Source organism: Salvelinus fontinalis, chromosome 21 (assembly GCF_029448725.1).
Source record: "Salvelinus fontinalis isolate EN_2023a chromosome 21, ASM2944872v1, whole genome shotgun sequence".
Classification (NCBI taxonomy): Eukaryota; Metazoa; Chordata; class Actinopteri; order Salmoniformes; family Salmonidae; genus Salvelinus; species Salvelinus fontinalis.
The window spans coordinates 8,899,341-8,917,404 of record NC_074685.1 but is presented as its reverse complement, the minus strand read 5'-3'; the positions used below and the strand labels follow the sequence as shown (position 1 = coordinate 8,917,404).

At 46.2% G+C, this 18,064-nt stretch overlaps 1 protein-coding gene across 1 annotated transcript; it reads left to right on the top strand.

Annotated features, from left to right (window-relative positions):
- The first annotated feature begins 8,757 nt into the window (after window positions 1–8,757).
- Window positions 8,758–17,826, top strand: LOC129818122 (prostaglandin E2 receptor EP4 subtype-like). The gene is made up of 2 exons (XM_055873721.1): window positions 8,758–9,917; window positions 15,275–17,826. Exons 1-2 carry the CDS (start codon window positions 9,135–9,137, stop codon window positions 15,899–15,901), a joined length of 1,410 nt encoding a protein of 469 aa, XP_055729696.1. The 5' UTR covers window positions 8,758–9,134; the 3' UTR covers window positions 15,902–17,826.
- Window positions 17,827–18,064: the final 238 nt, after the last annotated feature.

Sequence of the window (18,064 nt, the reverse complement as noted above, 5' to 3'; positions counted from 1 at the left end):
GCTCAGGCTCCGGGCGAGGTCCCCACCCCACCATAATCCATCCTAGCTTCCTCCCTCTAAGAATGTCCACCCTCTTTTTACTCCCACAAAATCCTCCTAATAACATCACTAATAAGGAACGCACCGGGACAGAGAGATAAATCAAGACAGAGGGATAGATAAGAATATAGAGGTAGATGAAGATAGAGAGGGAGATCAGGATAGAGGGGCAACTGCGGACTGAAAGGCAGCTCCGGACAGAGAGACAGCTCTGGACTGATGGGCAGTTCTGGGTATCTAGCCTTTTCAGGCTGAAGGGCAGCTCATGGCTGACTGACGAATCTCGACGCTCATGGCTGGCTGACGGCTCTCGACGCTCATGGCAGGCTGACGGCTCTCGACGCTCATGGCAGGCTGACGGCTCTCGACGCTCATGGCTCTCTGACGGCTCTGGCTGCTCATGGCGCTCTGACGGCTCTGGCTGCTCATGGCGCTCTGACGGCTCTGGCTGCTCATGGCTCTCTGACGGCTCTGGCTGCTCATGGCTCTCTGACGGCTCTGGCTGCTCATGGCTCTCTGACGGCTCTGGCTGCTCATGGCTCGCTGGCGGCTCTGGCAGATCCTGTCTGGTTGGCGGCTCTGGCAGATCCTGTCTGGTTGGCGGCTCTGGCAGATCCTGTCTGGTTGGCGGCTCTGGCAGATCCTGTCTGGTTGGCGGCTCTGGCAGATCCTGTCTGGCTGACGGCTCTAGCGGCTCCTGTCTGGCTGACGGCTCTAGCGGCTCCTGTCTGGCTGACGGCTCTGTAGGCTCATGGCAGACGGGCGGCTTTGCAGGCTCATGGCAGACGGGCGGCTTTGCAGGCTCCTGGCAGACGGATGGCTCAGACGGCGCTGGGGAGACGGATGGCTCAGATGGCGCTGGGGAGACGGATGGCTCAGATGGCGCTGGGGAGACGGATGACTCAGATGGCGCTGGGGAGACGGATGGCTCAGATGGCGCTGGGGAGACGGATGGCTCTGGCCGGATACGGTGCACTGTAGACCTGGTGCGTGGTGCCGGAACTGGAGGCACCGGGCTAAGGATAAGCACCTTCCTACTAGTGCGGGGAGCAGGGACAGGGCACACTGTATTCTCAAAGCCCACTCTATAACTGATGCGTGGTACCGGCACTGGTGACGCCGGGCTGAGGACAAGCACATCAGGATTAGTAGGGGGAGAAGATACAGTTTGTACAGGGCTCTGGAGACGCACTGGTAGCTTAGTGCGTGGGGCCGGAACTGGAGGCACCGGGCTAGATACACGCACTACAGGGAGAGTGCGTGGAGGAGGAACAGGGCTCAGGATACGCACTGGTAGCCTAGTGCGTAGTGTAGACACTGTAGGTACTAGGCTGGGGCGGGGAGGTGGTGCCGGAAATACCGGACCGTGGAGACGTACTGGCACTCTTGAGCATTGAGCCTGCCCAACCTTACCTGGTTGAATGCTCCCGGTTGCCCGACCAGTGCGGGAGGTGGAATAACCCGCACCGGCCTATGTAGGCGAACCGGGGAAACCATGCGTAAGGCAGGTGCCATGTATGCCGGCCCGAGGAGACGCACTGGAGACCAGACGCGTTGAGCCGGCCTCATGACACCTGGCTCAATACCCAATCTAGCCCTACCAGTGCGGGGAGGTGGAATAACCCGCACTGGGCTATGCACTCGTACAGGAGACACCGTGCGCTCTACTGCGTAACACGGCGCCTGCCCGTACTCCCGCTCTCCACGGTAAGCCTGGGAAGTGGGCGCAGGTCTCCTACCTGCCCTTGGCCCACTACCTCCTAGCCCCCCCCCCAAGAAATTTTGGGGAATTACTTACGGGCTTTTTTGGCTTCCGTGCCAGACGCGTTCCCTCATAGCTCCGGTTCCTCTCCCCGGTAGCCTCTGCTCTCCTCAGTGCCTCCAGCTGTTCCCATGGGAGGCGATCCCTCCCAGCCAGGATCTCCTCCCAAGTGTAGCAACCCTTTCCGTCCAATACATCGTCCCATGTCCATTGCTCCTTCTTTTCCTGTCCCTTTCTCCGTTGACTCCGCTGCTTGGCTCTGGAGTGGTGGGTGATTCTGTAACGGCTGTCCTCCTCTTCTTCATCCGAAGAGGAGCAGGGATTGAACCAAGGCGCAGCGAAGTTTGAATACATAATAAATTTAATGACAAGACGAAAAAACACGAACTTGACTATACACTAACAAAACAAATAAACGGTGTAGAACAGATCTGAACGACGGACTCACATAACACACGAGAACGCACGAACAGGGAAAAAGCCTACACATAAATGACACTTAACAAACAAACCGAAACCAGTCCCGTGTGGCGCAACGACATACACAAACACAGGAGACAATCACCCACAACGAACACTGTGACAACGCCTACCTAAATATGACTCTTAATTAGAGGAACGCCAAACACCTGCCTCTAATTAAGAGCCATACCAGGCAACCCAAAACCAACACAGAAACAGAAAACATAGAATGCCCACCCAACCTCACGTCCTGACCAACTAACACACATAACAACTAACATAAATAGGTCAGGAACGTGACAAATATAGTGTATCAGAGGTCCTATAAGAGGTTTTGTAGTGATTCCTATGTTGATTATGTAAAGAATATTTGAGGTCTGTGGTGTGTAATGAGGAGCAACCAGATGCTGCGCTTGACACATTTATGAAATTGTTTACTCCAGTTACTAATAAACAAGCACCTATTAAGAAAATGACTGTAAAAATTGTTGAATCCCCATGGATTGATAAGGAATTGAAAAATGTTATAGTTGAGAGGGATAAGGAAAAAAGGAATGGGAAATAAGTTTGACTGCACAACCGATTGGCAAACCTATTGCAAATTGAGAAACCATCTGACTAAACAGAACAAAAAGAAGAATAAACTATACATATGAGCGGTTTTGTTAGACTTTTGATCTTTTGATCATAGCATGCTGCTGGAAAATATTATAGCTTTACACTGGCTGCTATATTGTGGATTGAGAGTCTAACAGAACACAGAGGGTGTTCCTTAATGGTAGCCTCTCCAACATAATCCAGGTAGAATCTCCCGGTTGTGGGTCTCCCGGTTGTGACCGGGAGACCCATAGGGTGGTGCACAATTGGGCTAGCATTGTCCGGTTTAGGGGAGGATTTGGCCAGGGGACTTTACTTGGCTCATTGCGCTCTAGCGATTCCTTGTGGCGGGCCGGGCGCCTGCAGCCTGACATTGGTTGTCAGTTGAACAGTGACACATTGGTGCAGCGGGCAGGTTTGGCGGGTCATGTTTTGGGAGGACGCATGACTCGACTTTTGCCTCTCCCGAGCCCATTGGGGAGTTGCAGCAATGAGACAAGCTCGCAATTGGATATCACAAAATTGTGGAGAAAAAGAGGGTAAAAAAATTACATTTAAAAATCACACTTAACAAAGAGCTGCAGTCAGTTTCAGAATGGGTGGCAAGAAATAAGTTAGTCCTAAATATTTCAAAAACTAAAAGCACTGTATTTGGGACAAATGATTCACTAAACCCTAAACCTCAACTAAATCTTGTAATAAATCATGTGGAAATTGAGCAAGTTGAGGAGTTTGGAGTAACCCTGGATTGTAAACTGTTATGGTCAAAACATAACGATGCAACAGTAGCTAAGATGGGTAGAACTCTGTCCATAATAATGCGCTCCTCTGCCTTCTTAACAACAATATCAACAAGGCAGGTCCTACAGGCCCTAGTTTTGTCGCACCTGGACTACTGCTCAGTCATGTGGACAGGTGCCACAAAGAGGGACAGCTGGCCCTTAAATGTACACGTAGAGCTAACATTATACGCATGTCGATCTCTCATGGCTCAAAGTAGAGAAGTATGGACATGTTGAATGCACTGAGCTGTCTGTTTAAACTACTAGCACACAGCTCGGACTCCTATGCATACCCCACAAGACATGTCACCAGAGGTCTCTTCACAGTCTCTAAGTCCAGAACAGAGTATGGGAGGCACACAGTACTACATAGAGCCATGGCTACATGGAACTCTATTCCACATCAAGTAAGTCACGTGTAACAGTATAACTTTAAACCGTCCCCTCGCCCCGACACGGGCGCGAACCAGGGACCCTCTGCACACATCGACAACAGTCACCCACGAAGCAGCGTTACCCATCGCTCCACAAAAGCCACGGCCCTTGCAAAGCAAGGGGCAACACTACTTAAGTCTCAGAGCAAGTGACGTAACTGATTGAAATGCTACTAGCGCGTACCCGCTAACTAGCTAGCCATTTCACATCCGTTACACTCACCCCCCTTTCAACCTCCTCCTTTTCCGCAGCAACCGGTGATCCGGGTCAACAGCATCAATGTAACAGTATAACTTTAAACCGTCCCCTCGCCCCGACCCGGGCGCGAACCAGGGACCCTCTGCACACATCAACAACAGTCACCCACGAAGCAGCGTTACCCATCGCTCCACAAAAGCCGCGGCTCTTGCAGAGCAAGGGGCAACACTACTTAAGTCTCAGAGCAAGTGACGTAACTGATTGAAATGCTACTAGCGCGTACCCGCTAACTAGCTAGCCATTTCACATCCGTTACACACGCAAGCAATAAATCAGATTTTTTTTAAATTATAAAAATACGCATTATGGAACAGGGAGGACTGTGAAGAGTCACACACACAGGTACAAACACACTGTCACGTTCCTGACCTGTTTTCCTTGTTTTTGTATGTGTTTAGTTGGTCAGGGCGTGAGTTGGGGTGGGCATTCTATGTTATGTGTTTCTATGTTGGGTTAAATGTGTTGCCTGATATGGTTCTCAATTAGAGGCAGGTGTTTGACGTTTCCTCTGATTGAGAACCATATTAAGGTAGGCTGTTCTCACTGTTTGTTTGTGGGTGATTGTTCCTGTGTCTGTGTCTACCACACGGGACTGTTTCGTGTTTTCGTTCGTTTGTGTAGTCTGTACCTGTTCGTGCGTTCTTCGTGTATATGTAAGTTCTCAAGTTCAGGTCTGTCTACGTCATTTTGTTGTTTTTGTATTTTCCAAGTGTTTTTTCGTGTTCGTCTTGTCGTTAATAAATATTCATTATGTCTTCATTCAACGCTGCGTTTTGGTCCGACCCTTACTCCTCCTCCTCACCCGAGGAGGAGGCATTAGACAGCCGTTACACACACATAATGTCACGCTCCTGACTTGTTTTCTGTTGTTTTTGTATTTGTTTAGTATGGTCAGGAGGCAGCACGGAAGCAGGAGCAAAATCTGGATTACACTACGTGGGAGGAGATCGACAAGTGGGCGATCGACCCAGGGAGAATGCCGGAGCCCGCCTGGGATTCTCTGGCGCAGTGTGAGGAGGGATACCGGCGAATGGAGGCAGCACGACGACGCGGTAGGAAGCCTGTAAGTCAAGCCCAAAAATGTCTTGGGGGGGGGGATAAAGGGTAGTGTGGCGAAGGCAGGTAGGAGACCTGCGCCAACTTCCCGATCTTACCGTGGAGAGCGAGAGTACGGGCAGACACCGTGTTATGCGGTAGAGCGCACGGTGTCTCCTGTACGTGTGCATAGCCCGGTGCGGGTTATTCCACCTCCCCGCACTGGCAGGGCTAGATTTAGCATTGAACCAAGTGCCATGAAGCCGGCTCAACATATCTGGCCTCCAGTACGTCTCCTTGGGCCGGTGTACATGGCACCAGCCTTACGCATGGTGTCCCCGGTTCACCAACACAGCCCAGTGCGGGTTATTCCACCTCCCCGCACTGGTCGGGCTACGGGGAGCATACAACCAGGTAAGGTTGGGCAGGCTCGGTGCTCAAGGGAGCCAGTACGCCTGCACGGTCCGGTATATCCGGCGCCACCTCCCCGCCCCAGCCCAATACCACCAGTGCCTACACCACGCACCAGGCTTCCTGTGCGTCTCCAGAGCCCTGTTCCTCCTCCACGCACTAGCCCTATGGTGAGTGTCTCCAGCCCGGTACCACCAGTTCCGGCACCACGCAGCAAGCCTCCTGTGCGTCTCCAGAGTCCTGTGCGTCCTGTTGCTGCTCCCCGCACTAGCCTTAAGGTACGTGTCTTTAGCCCGGTACCTCCAGTTCCGGCACCACGCACCAGGCCTACAGTGCGCCTCAGCCGGCCAAAGTCTGCCGTCTGCCCAGCGGCGCTTGAACTGCCCGTCTGTCCAATGCTGTCTGAGCTGTCCGTCTGCCAAGTGCCGCCTGCGCTGTCCGTCTGTACTGAGCCTTCAAAGCCGCCCGTCTGTCCTGAGCCTTCAAAGCCGCCCGTCTGTCCTGAGCCTTCAAAGCCGTCTGCCAGACAGGAGCCGCTAGAGCCGTCTGCCAGACAGGAGCCACTAGAGCCGTCTGCCAGACAGGAGCCGCTAGAGCCGTCCGCCAGACAGGAGCCGCTAGAGCCTTCCGCCAGACAGGAGCAGCCAGAGCCTTCCGCCAGACAGGAACAGCCTTCCGCCAGACAGGAGCAGCCAGAGCCTTCCGCCAGACAGGAGCAGCCAGAGCCTTCCGCCAGTCATGAGCTGCCCTCCAGTCATGAGCTGCCCTCCAGTCATGAGCTGCCCTCCAGTCATGAGCTGCCCACCAGTCCGGAGCTGCCATTCAGTCCGAAGCTGCCACTAGTCCGGAGCGACCATTCAGTCCAGAGCTGCCTCTCTGTCCGGAGCTGCCCTTCAGTCCGGAGTTGCCCCTCTGTCCTGAGCTACCTCTCTGTCCTGAGCTACCTCTCTGCCCTGAGCTACCTCTCTGTCCTGAAATATCTCCTCTATCTAGGGGGGACCTTTGTGAAGGTTCCTAGTCCAGGGTCGGGGGCGAGGGTCGCCACTCAAAGGACGCTAAGGAGGGGGACAAAGACAATGGTGGAGTGGTGTCCTCGTCCTGCGCCGGAGCTGCCACCGCGGACAGATGCCCACCTAGACCCTCCCCTAGATTTTTAGGTGGTGCGCCTGGAGTTCGCACCTTGAGGTTGGGGGGGGGGGAGGGTTCTGTCACGTTCCTGACTTGTTTTTCGTTGTTTTTGTATTTGTTTAGTATTGTCAGGGCGTGAGTTGGGGTGGGCAGTCTATGTTATTTGTTTCTTGTTTAGGTTCATGGTTAATTAGCCTTATATGGTTCTCAATCAGGGGCAGGTGTTTGACGTTTCCTCTGATTGAGGACCATATTAAGGTAGGCTGTTCTCACTGTTTGTTTGTGGGTGATTGTCTTCCGTGTCAGTGTTTGTACCACACGGGACTGTTTCGTTTGTTTTGTCTGTACCTGTTCGTGCGTTCTTCGTGTTCTGTAAGTTCGTTTGTTCAGGTCTGTTGACTTCGTTTATTATTTTGTAATTTATCTAGTGTGCTTCGTGTTCGTCTTGTTTCAATAAATCAACATGTATTCATCACCCGCTGCATTTTGGTCAGATCCTTGCTCCTCCTCGTCTGAGGAGGAGAACGACTTAGACGAACGTTACACATAACATACAAACTATACACATGTACACCTGGATTTTGTGTAGTAGTAGAGTAGTGGCTGGAGGGCACACACTTAATGTATTATTAAATCTGTTGTGAAATCTATTTTAATGTTTAAAAATTGTATTATAATGTGTATTACTGACTTAATTTTTGCTGGACCCCAGGAAGAGTTCCTGCTGCTTTGGCAGCAGCTAATGGCGATCCATAATACATTAAAATACAAATATTCTCTCTGCTTTTGGACACTTGAACAAATGGCGGAGGCGCTCGTGAACGCGCAAATGGAGGGGCGAAGCGAAGGGGGTGATTTGGGATTAAGCTTCTCTCTCCCTCTCCCCCTTCACTCCACTCTGTGTCAGACAGAGACGTATTAACAAAACCAACAGAGCGAGTATCTGAACGTTTACAGGATTATAGAATTCCCGTTCCAGTCTGTGTTGCAAATAAATAGCCGGATAAAAAATTGTGTACATTTGAAGCAGATTTCCGGGTGTTCTGCTCTCTGGTGCTGATAGAGCAGGTGATGAGCAGGTGATAGAACGGGGCTGTGGCTAACAGAGGTTACAGGTTATACACACAATATTACCCGCACCTTTAAACATCCATCATAATAATTGATGTTCCTCAGGCCGTGATGGAAGATCGAAATCATGAACCTCAATTAAACACCGTGTTTTTCGTCATGGGACAATTATTGCGCATTAACTCTTCCACTCTTGTTTTCAGACATAACTTTCAACATTAAGTACCAAGTCAGAGTCAGTTCATCACCTTATAGCTGATGGCATATATTAAAAATAATAAGGAGGACTTTTGGTTTTATCTGACCCGCTTTATGCGTTCACATTCTTATGCCTTTTACAGTTCAGGAGTGGCATGTCAAGGGTAACTTAAAACACTTATATTTTTTTACTCTATAGCCTACCTCTAATAACTCACATGGAAACTGCAAACTTTGCAGGCAGTTATAACATGATTTATTATGGGTGTGCGCAATGCTAATAAGAGGAACAAGAGCCATTTTATAAAACTGCTCCACTGTATAAGACAGGGCTCCTGAATAATCAAGATCAATGGTTGGAATACAATAATGTTAGAAAATAACCCCTATATGAAATAGTGCTAACGGTTAGGCATTATGTCTATTTGAAGTCACCTGTAGACGGGGAAAAAAATACGCATGGTGTGGTTTCCTGGTTTCAAATACATTTCTGACGTAGAGACGTCTGTTGCATTGCATAAGGTGCTAGGCTACACCACAGTGTGAAGCTTCTAATTCAAACGTACAGTGAGGGCAGCGACGACGAAGGAGGAGTTGAACACAAGATCCGAGGAAAAACTTCCCTTGTCAATGTCTATGTGGGCCTCGCGGTGTGCAGCACGTCTGGGACAGAAACACTTCGGATTGTAAAAATAAACTAAAGTTAGTGACTAACAAAAGAGAGGAGCATGTACATTCAAACACGGAGACATTCGTTTGAGTTGTTATTCAAGTGTGTAACGGTTAGTTAAAATAATGGAAATTGGGGAAGTATGGATTTGCGCGTTATTGAACGACTTGGAGAGCGCGCACCCACGGAAAGGGTAACCACATGCAAACGGATTGGGAGAGGAGGACACTGGTGAAGAAGTGACTATTTAATCCCACAAAGAAATTGTGAGAGAATTGTGACAGGTATGAATAACGGCACGATAAAAGATGGGCCCCGAGAGCCTACTATTCCGGTGATTATGTTTATTTTAGGAGTGGTGGGGAATGTCATCGCCATCGTGGTGCTCCGAAAGTCTCGGAAAGAACAGAAGGAGACCACCTTCTACACGCTGGTGTGCGGACTTGCAGTGACCGACCTTTTGGGCACGCTGCTGGCCAGCCCCGTCACCATCGCCACCCGTGTGCAAGGGAAGTGGCCGGGAGGAGAGTCACTGTGTCAGTACTCCGGCTTCATCCTCCTCTTCTTCTTTCTGGTCGGCCTCAGCATTATCTGTGCCATGTCCATAGAGAGATACTTGGCCATAAATCATGCATATTTCTACAACCATTACGTGGACCAAAGACTTGCTGCGTTGACGCTTGCGGGAATCTACATCTCCAACGTGCTGTTCTGCGCGCTGCCTGCCATGGGACTCGGTAAGGTGAAAAAGCAGTTCCCAGAGACCTGGTGCTTCATCGACTGGCGGACTAACGACTCCACGCACGCCGCCTTCTCCTATATGTATGCCGGGGTGAGCTCTTTCCTCATCCTCACCACGGTCATATGCAACGTGCTGGTGTGCGGGGCGCTGATTATGATGCACAAGCGGTTCATCCGCAGGACATCGCTGGGTACGGAACAGGGAGGACGCATAGCTGTCCTCAGGCGCAGACGGAGCTTCCAACGCATGGCCGGCGCAGAGATCCAGATGGTCATTCTGCTCATCGCTACCTCCGTGGTGGTTCTCATCTGCTCCATACCATTAGTGGTAAGTGATTTGACGCCTTGCCGAATAATTATTGCAATAGTTTGATTGATTTGAAGTTGCGCAACATTTTGGTCTCACTTTTGTATCTCTCGTTGTGTGTGCGAACTGTGCAGGAATGGATAACCTGGTACCGTGCAATTAAAAGACACGACACAAGTATGGGTTGTCTCGTCCCTAATCAATGCAAACATTAATGCAAAGCACAGTGCGTTCTGGTTTGTGTGATGTCATTATTTGTTGTAACACCTTTACGCATCAGCATACGCATTGATAATTGGAGGGAGTATGCCCAAAATTAGATCCCAAATGCCCTCCCAATCGAATAAAGGAATTGAATAGGCTTAATTATTGTGTTATTAAAGTGTTATTGCTGTTATTGTTCAGCCGGTTGTCTGCTGATGTGTTGTTAGGCCTATTCAGAATATTAACTATAATGTCAACTTCTGGCACACTTGCGTTATAAACATTTCCTTACTTTGAGAAAAATAATAACAAATAAATATAATTGATCTATTCATCTACCTTTTCCATTTCCATTTTAGTCATTTAGCAGACACTCTTATCCAGAGTGACTTACAGTTAGTGCATTCAGATAGCTAGGTGAGACAACCACATATCACAATAGTACATTTTCTCACAATAAAGAAGTTATCCGCAAAGTCAGCGCTTTTTTTTTTAGATTGGCAGGGACTCTGCATCAGGGGGAAGCTCATTCCACCATTAGATTTTTTGTTGTTGCTTTTCTCTTTAGAAGCCAATCACCAAAAAGATAAGGACTAACTATAAGAAAGAGAAGCCCTTGGGTTAATAAGATCTAATATTAGAGAATAGATAACAGGTAGGCGATGCAAATACTTCAGGCCTCTACGGGCTGATTTAGCACAAAGATAAGAAAGACAGGCTAATACATGCTTTTTGTGCGTGTACGTGCGTGTGTGCACCCGCGTGTGCGTACGTGCAGAACCACACCTCTAACCACCTTGAGAAATGCAAATGGCCCAAGAAGTATACCGTTGCACCACCTAGGCGTAAGCCCTTCTATGTGAGAAGTGCGTAAGGTAGTGGTGATATTCCACATTTTAACTAGGTACCCCATTTTTTGGGGGCCAGAATTTCTGGGGACACCATTTTTTTCTCTAGAATTTCTAGCGTACCCACCCCAAATCAAATGACACAACCCACTGGGCATGTGGTTGAATCAACATGGTTTTCACAGATTAAGTTGAACCAATGTGGAATAGACCATGAATTGATGTCTGTGAAAAGTGGGAACCTTAAAATTGGTTAAATAACATTCAATTCATAACATTTGAATAGCTCTTATCAAAATTAAGACAACCAATAAATACATTTGCTAAATAAAATGTTATTTTTTTCCAATTACCATTCTTAAAAACGTTTGTATATTGTCCCATCTGTTCACTTAATTCTTGGTTCCCAAAAATGTGGCAGTGCAGTTCCCCGATTTTGAATACCACTGTAGGGTGTTAAATTGGGACTATTTTCATCATGATACTTATAGAAAATAATAGTAGATAGAGATGAAGTAAAAACAAAAATCTGACATTGATTTATTTATCAAGATGAGTCCCCATGTTGGTCTTAAAGCGGGGCGATGGCACTGTCCTAATGAAAACGGTGCTAAAAGGATCATCTAATGCTACATTTATTATAATGGTTGGATGACTTGCAACAGGTGTAAATTGTGATCACAAAGTCAGACATAGCTACGACCAACCTTAAGATAAACTCTTTTTTTACCAACAAGCTCCCAGTCTCACTGCAGAATTAGACATTCATCCACATTCTCCAAATGTCAAATGTAGAAGTGGCTCCAAACGTTAATTTTCAAAGGGTTTTTGTTGGTCCTGTATTGTTCCATTTCTCCAAATGTCAAATTTCAAACATCTTAAATGTAACCAAATGTAATCTAAAATGTATCTACGTAATCTTCAAAAGTAATTATTTATCATGAGAGGACCATAAACAATAACTAGTAATGCTGCATACTCCAAGAAAGGTTAAAATCTCACCTTTCTGGTAAAAAATTATTATTATTTAAAAAAAAACGGTAAGAATGAGGCTTGGAATTAGTTGTATTTAAAAAAATATATACTATAATCAATTTAAAAAGCAACTATAACTGTATAGTTATAGTTATAACTTATAGTTATAACTTATAACTGTAAAATACATATTTGTATGTTTAATGTTAGAGAAAATGTGCACATTTTCGAAATGTCTCTCTCAATCAAAATGTCTGCCCCCATCGCTGCGAATGTCTCACCGAGCTCTAGCTTGGCTTCCTGAACTTGTTAGGAGCTCACCTTTCATTTCATTTTAATCATGTTGATCTATAACAAACAGAAAGGGTTTTTTGTTTAAAATCTATTAATTATTTTAGATTACTGACTATAAAATGATCTCAATGTGCTACAGCGATAAAACCACTCTCCTGCTGTGTTACGATGTAAGGATTCCAGGCATATGTATTGTTAGTGGCTGTGATGTAGGGTTTAGCCAGGAGTTGATGGATTGTTGGAAGAGCGAATGAAATGGAAGGTGAGACATCCCAGCGTCAAGTGGTGTCAGACTTCACATCCTGCTTTACACAGGCAGAAAATACATACTACTTTGTCCGTGAGAATCAGGGCTACCGCTCAATGCAAGCCAGTTCGATCTATGGTGTCCACATATCGATTTAAACGTGAAAATGACAGTCAGAACCGATACCAGAACCATGCAGGTCCACAAAACAGGGGACTTTACATCTAAGATATTTTTAAGGGTTAAGTTTAGGCACTCATTCCGGATGGTTAAGGTAAGGGTTAAGGTTTGGGATAGGGTTAAAACTAAAACCAAAAAAACAGTGTCCACACCCATCCAAAATGCCCTAGTAAAACCTTAAAGGGACAATCCACCCCAAACCACTAATTCTTATTATTAACAGTGTTAAACAACACTAATATGTGAAAACAATATTTTTTGTGAACAAATGTTTAATTTTGTTGTTACAACAAGGTTTGTAGAAACATACGCAAAATCTTTTTGGAAAATCTACTACAAAACTCAATGCAATGTTCTCTCTCTCTCTCTGGGCTGGCTGGCTGGCTAGCTAGGTAGCTAGCTAGAAAACATAGCTAAACACAATAATACCAAAGACAATATCAGCATGTGACGTAGCTAACTAGCTGTAAAATCTCTTAAACAAACTGCACTGTCCATTTTGGAGTCTATCTCACTGAGTTCAACTTGCAGTCCGTCTCTGCCACTGAGCTATAAACGGCGTATCTGAATTGCGTTGCTTTTCCACAGAGATCATTTTGAGGAGATGGAAAACTCCATTAGAATCGAATTGCGCGACGATTAATTTAGCAACCGCGTGACGATTAGCTTAGCAACCACGTGACGCAGCATGACAGCGTGAATGCCATGGGTCGACAGTCAGTTGGGTGGGGCGTTTCCCCATTAATTCTGTAAAATTTGTTTCCCATAGACATGGCGCATTGCAACATGGTACTTGAAGGAGAAACCTAGTTGAATAATTAGGTGCACTGTTTAGTTTGAGCACATCTAAGCGAAATCTATACTTTGTCATGACGATATAGACGGATGGATGTGTTCTAGACAGTATGCCTATACCATCTATTGGCTGATTTGACCATCTGGAGTGCAGGTAATTGTTTTAAAAGCGTTATGAAATGTGATCGTGTGTTATCTCCTATCTCCAGTGACTAGAATGATGTATCTATGACGCATTCCTACACAATTTCCTGATTTTCACAAGCGAACCACTTAAAGTTAAATCATGGGTGAAAATTGTTATTTTACCTACTGATAGAACATAGGCTTTCAGCAAATTGACAGGATTTTTATTTCTGGGTGTGGATTACCCCTTTAAGCCTTCTTGATGGTAATAGCGCTCACTGTTGCCCTATATGGACGGTTTGGGAGCCATTTCGCGTCATCCTCAGGACATGGATAGATGTCCAATTTCGACATCAATCTTGAACGATATCCCTGATTGTTACGTCCAACTGGTTCAACCGGCCCCAGATGTCATCAGTGGATTATTCTGTCTGTCTATACTTGTTATACAGGGAAACAGATATGGATTTTATTAGTTAAAAGCTCTCCCATGGTGACAAGATCAACTGGACATACGGACATAGTAAGAGCAAAAACGAGTTATGTCCATCCACTCTTATGGGACCTGTCTGTCTGCTGCTCGGCCAGTGTCAAACATGTCCTCTGTACAGAGTCCTATGAGCCACCCTGTTCCCATGCACTGCATGGTAGTTACAAGAGGATACTCTAAGGACAGTGACTAGAGACAGTACATCCTGCAAGCTCAAAAACACTCAACAGAGAAAATGAACAAATTAACAGCAAGTCACTGAAAAGGATCAATGATATATAGTGTTCTATAAACCGTCCCCATGCCACATTTGAGAGTTAGTTACATGTAAAGACATACCCACTGGAGACAGTACATTTCATCCTGCAAGCTTCAAAAACACTGAAAAGATGAACTGAGGACTTAAGGTCTGAAGAAGAACCTGTAGTCTATAATGAGATATTGAGTTCTAAATGCCGTCCCCATGCTTTGATTGAGAGCTAAGGACAGAGTCACTAGACAGTTCATCCTGCAAGCTTCAAAAACATGAACTGAAAGGCAGAAATTTTAATTTGAAGAAGACTGCTGTTCTATAATCAGTGTACCAGAGTTCTCTCTCCCACTGTATTTTCCAGGAACAACCCCAGGGAGTCACCCATATAATCTTATCTTATCATATAGTCATAACTAACCATGTGCCTGACAGTTATTTCACTTCACTTACTCTGACGTTGTCTGAGATAGGTTGTTGATTGGACCTTGGTGATAGCCAATAGCCAGAGACGTTCATATGATTGATGATTAACCTGGGGGTGGGGTTGTGTTTTCATTAGCTCTCTGCCCAGGCTTCTGTGCCACTGTCTGCCGGGCAGATACTAGTGCTGCTAGCTACGGTACGCTCTACTGCCCATACCATGCTCATCTTATGCCAACATCACAACGCCATAGTCAAATAGCTTTGCTTTCATAGCAACCATGATAGTTTGTCATGTATTTATGTAGGTTTTTCTTGCGCAACAATAACATAACAAATAACTGCTATGTAGGTTTAGGCTAATGATATTCACGTGTGCAGATATAAGCAGGTTGGAAAGCTACTTCAATAGGATTCAATTAGGATAGTACAACAGGATTCAATATGGGAATCCTATTGAAGCTTTAAAGGTACACCATCCTCAAAAAAACACTGAATAACCAATAACCCTCCAACCCTGTCCCTATCCCTTCTTTCCTCACTCAGCTGCGGGTGTTTGTGAACCAGCTGTCCATGGTTGCGTTCGACGCCCATTCAACTCCCCTAGAGAAGAACCCAGATCTCCACGCCATCCGCATTGCCTCCATCAACCCTATCCTGGATCCCTGGATCTACATCCTGCTGAGGAAGACTGTCCTGCTGAAGCTGGTGGAGAAGATCAAGTGTCTGTTTTGCCGTATGGGCTGCCGGGGGCGGGGCTCAGGGGTCAGGGGTCAATTCCGCTGCGGAGGTGAAGGTCATCCGAATTCGTCTATCGTATCCCGAGATTCACCGTCGCTGGTGTCCCGCGAGCTGAGGGAGGTCATCAGTACTTCACAGACGTTTCTTTATTTGCCAGAGGGGACCGGGGGGGGGTCTAGAGGGACAGGGGGAGAGGGAAGACCCAGGCCCCCGGCTGTGGAGTGCTCCCTGCTACAGGACCAACAGACACCAGGGGGGAAGGGGATGCAAAATGATTCCAAAAAGGGCACTTTAGGCTCCAGTATATCAATGAGGACAGATGGGACAGTTGACCCTTCACCTCTGAACAGGGTGCCATCGGTCAGAAAAGACAAGACTCTACATGTGACGTTTACAGACGAGACACTGAACTTACAGGAGAAATGCATCTGACGGACACAAACACAAACTCCGCAGGAGTGGCGGATAACACAGAAAAGTCATGGAGGGGAAAAAGGACGTCTAATAGCCTTAAAGGTTGGGACTTCTGAAGGGTTAAACTCATAAGGAAAATGTTTTCCTGTGTCGTGTTTGTACTCTTATAAAAACAACTACATGAAACAAATAAGACTGGGAGTTGGTTGAGTTCATCAGTGATGCTCCTAACTGAAGCATGATGTCCTGTTTAGGGTTCGGTCAAAATGTCACACGGTGCCTAAGTGGATTGTAGGAGATTGGATCTATTATATATGTCACATTCTTATTACAAGAATACCAATATAATATACCAGCACACACATCAATAATGAACATAAAATGTAATTTCAACTTTATAAAGACAATAAGGAGATTTCATTGCATTTTTCAAAAACTCAAACCCACTGAAAGGCACTAAATGCTACCATGCTATCATAGTGCTATCTGAGATCCTGTGGACGTCCACACCCCCTAAACCCTAACTAAACCAGAACACTTTAAAATTTCAACTACAAAGAGGTAGGGACACCCCAACAATCCCAGATAGCGAGGACCACTGCTTACCACTGGCCTCCACCAATACAGTTGTTGTGATACACTGTATAGTCCTGAGGCTACAATGTGAATTGTGTCCCATAACATCAATTTATTTCAGAAAAAAATAAAAATACATGTTTCTTCTCTGTGAGAAGGTCTAGCTAGTTTGTATCCATGTCAAATTGCTACAAATGGATTGAAATTGTATGCTATATTTCAACATTTGCAAACAATTGTATCATATTGGTTGACTTGGCAGTTTCAAAACAATGCCTGAAATATAAAAATCCAGCAAAACTATTGAGCATATAATCCCATGCATAATACTAAAGACTCAAAACAACAAAAACAAACAAAAAGACCAATTTCAGTCCATAAGATCCATTCTAGTCCATATGATTCATTCTAGCCCATAACTCCTTAGAGACAGATCATAGTCCCCGTGCTTTGACCAACTGATCCTGTGATGAAGAGGGTGTGTCTCCTGACCCCTCCTCCTCCACAGGTACCTCCCTAGAATTCCCCTCAGCGTCGACAACCACGACTGTCCTCTTCAGTTCCTCATAGTGTCTCTGTCTCTCGGCTACGGCAGCGCAGGCCACCACCACCTCGTCTGACTCAAAGTCGTAGTCCTGCTGAAGCTCTGGAGGGTTCAGGACATCCCGCTGGGCCTCCTCCTCCCGCTGGGTCTGGTCCTGGGCCGTCCGTCTCTGCTGCTGCAGCCGCCGCGCCCACGCCAGGTCATCCGACCAGAGGGGGCGCTCTGACGGACACAGGTGGACCGCTACCTGGAAGGACCTCACCGCCTGTTGACAGGATGAAGACCTTTGTGGTATTTTCCTTTCTGTTAACATCTTTTTATTGATTTAAGATGAACACAAATGACTGGTAATGAAGGACAATAATTGTTGTGGGGAAGATGAATGAAGTATAAAAATCCAGCAAGACTATTAAGCATATAATTCCATGCATTTCACTCTGTTACTTGTACTGAGCTTGTACAGATAGGATCTTAATTTGACCTGTATTGTCGCAGCAAAATAATCCTGCAGGATTTGGACGTTTAGTCCATAATGTTGCCTAATCGATGGTTAGGCTATTAGCTGGTCAAAATGAGGCTACATGAAAAGTGGAATAATATTAATATAACCATGTGTTAGTGTGGGTGTTCAGTGAATTTATGTAAATCACAAAGATTCTATGCATTTCCTGCGGCGCAAAAGAGTGATCAAATTAAGATCCTACAGCTTGTATGGTTGAAATAACAAAGGGGATTTACATTGCTGTTGTCTTTTGTTCAAATGACACTTTATAGGTGCATGGCATTACTTCTCCCCCAATTAAATGATATCAGTGAACTGAAATGTGCTTTTGGATGATTTGCTTTTAATGTGGCTAAAGAAAAGAGATACAGTATGTTTCTAAGTTTAAAATATTAAATTAAGGATTTCAAAGTTTAAAATGAACCAGCTCACACAAGTCTATCTGTACGGACACCGAGCAACATTACGATATTGCACTCCTATGATTGCACCCCCTCACGACAAATTTGACTGACATCTCATTACTACTAGGCTAACCAAACATTGCATCAAGCTGCTA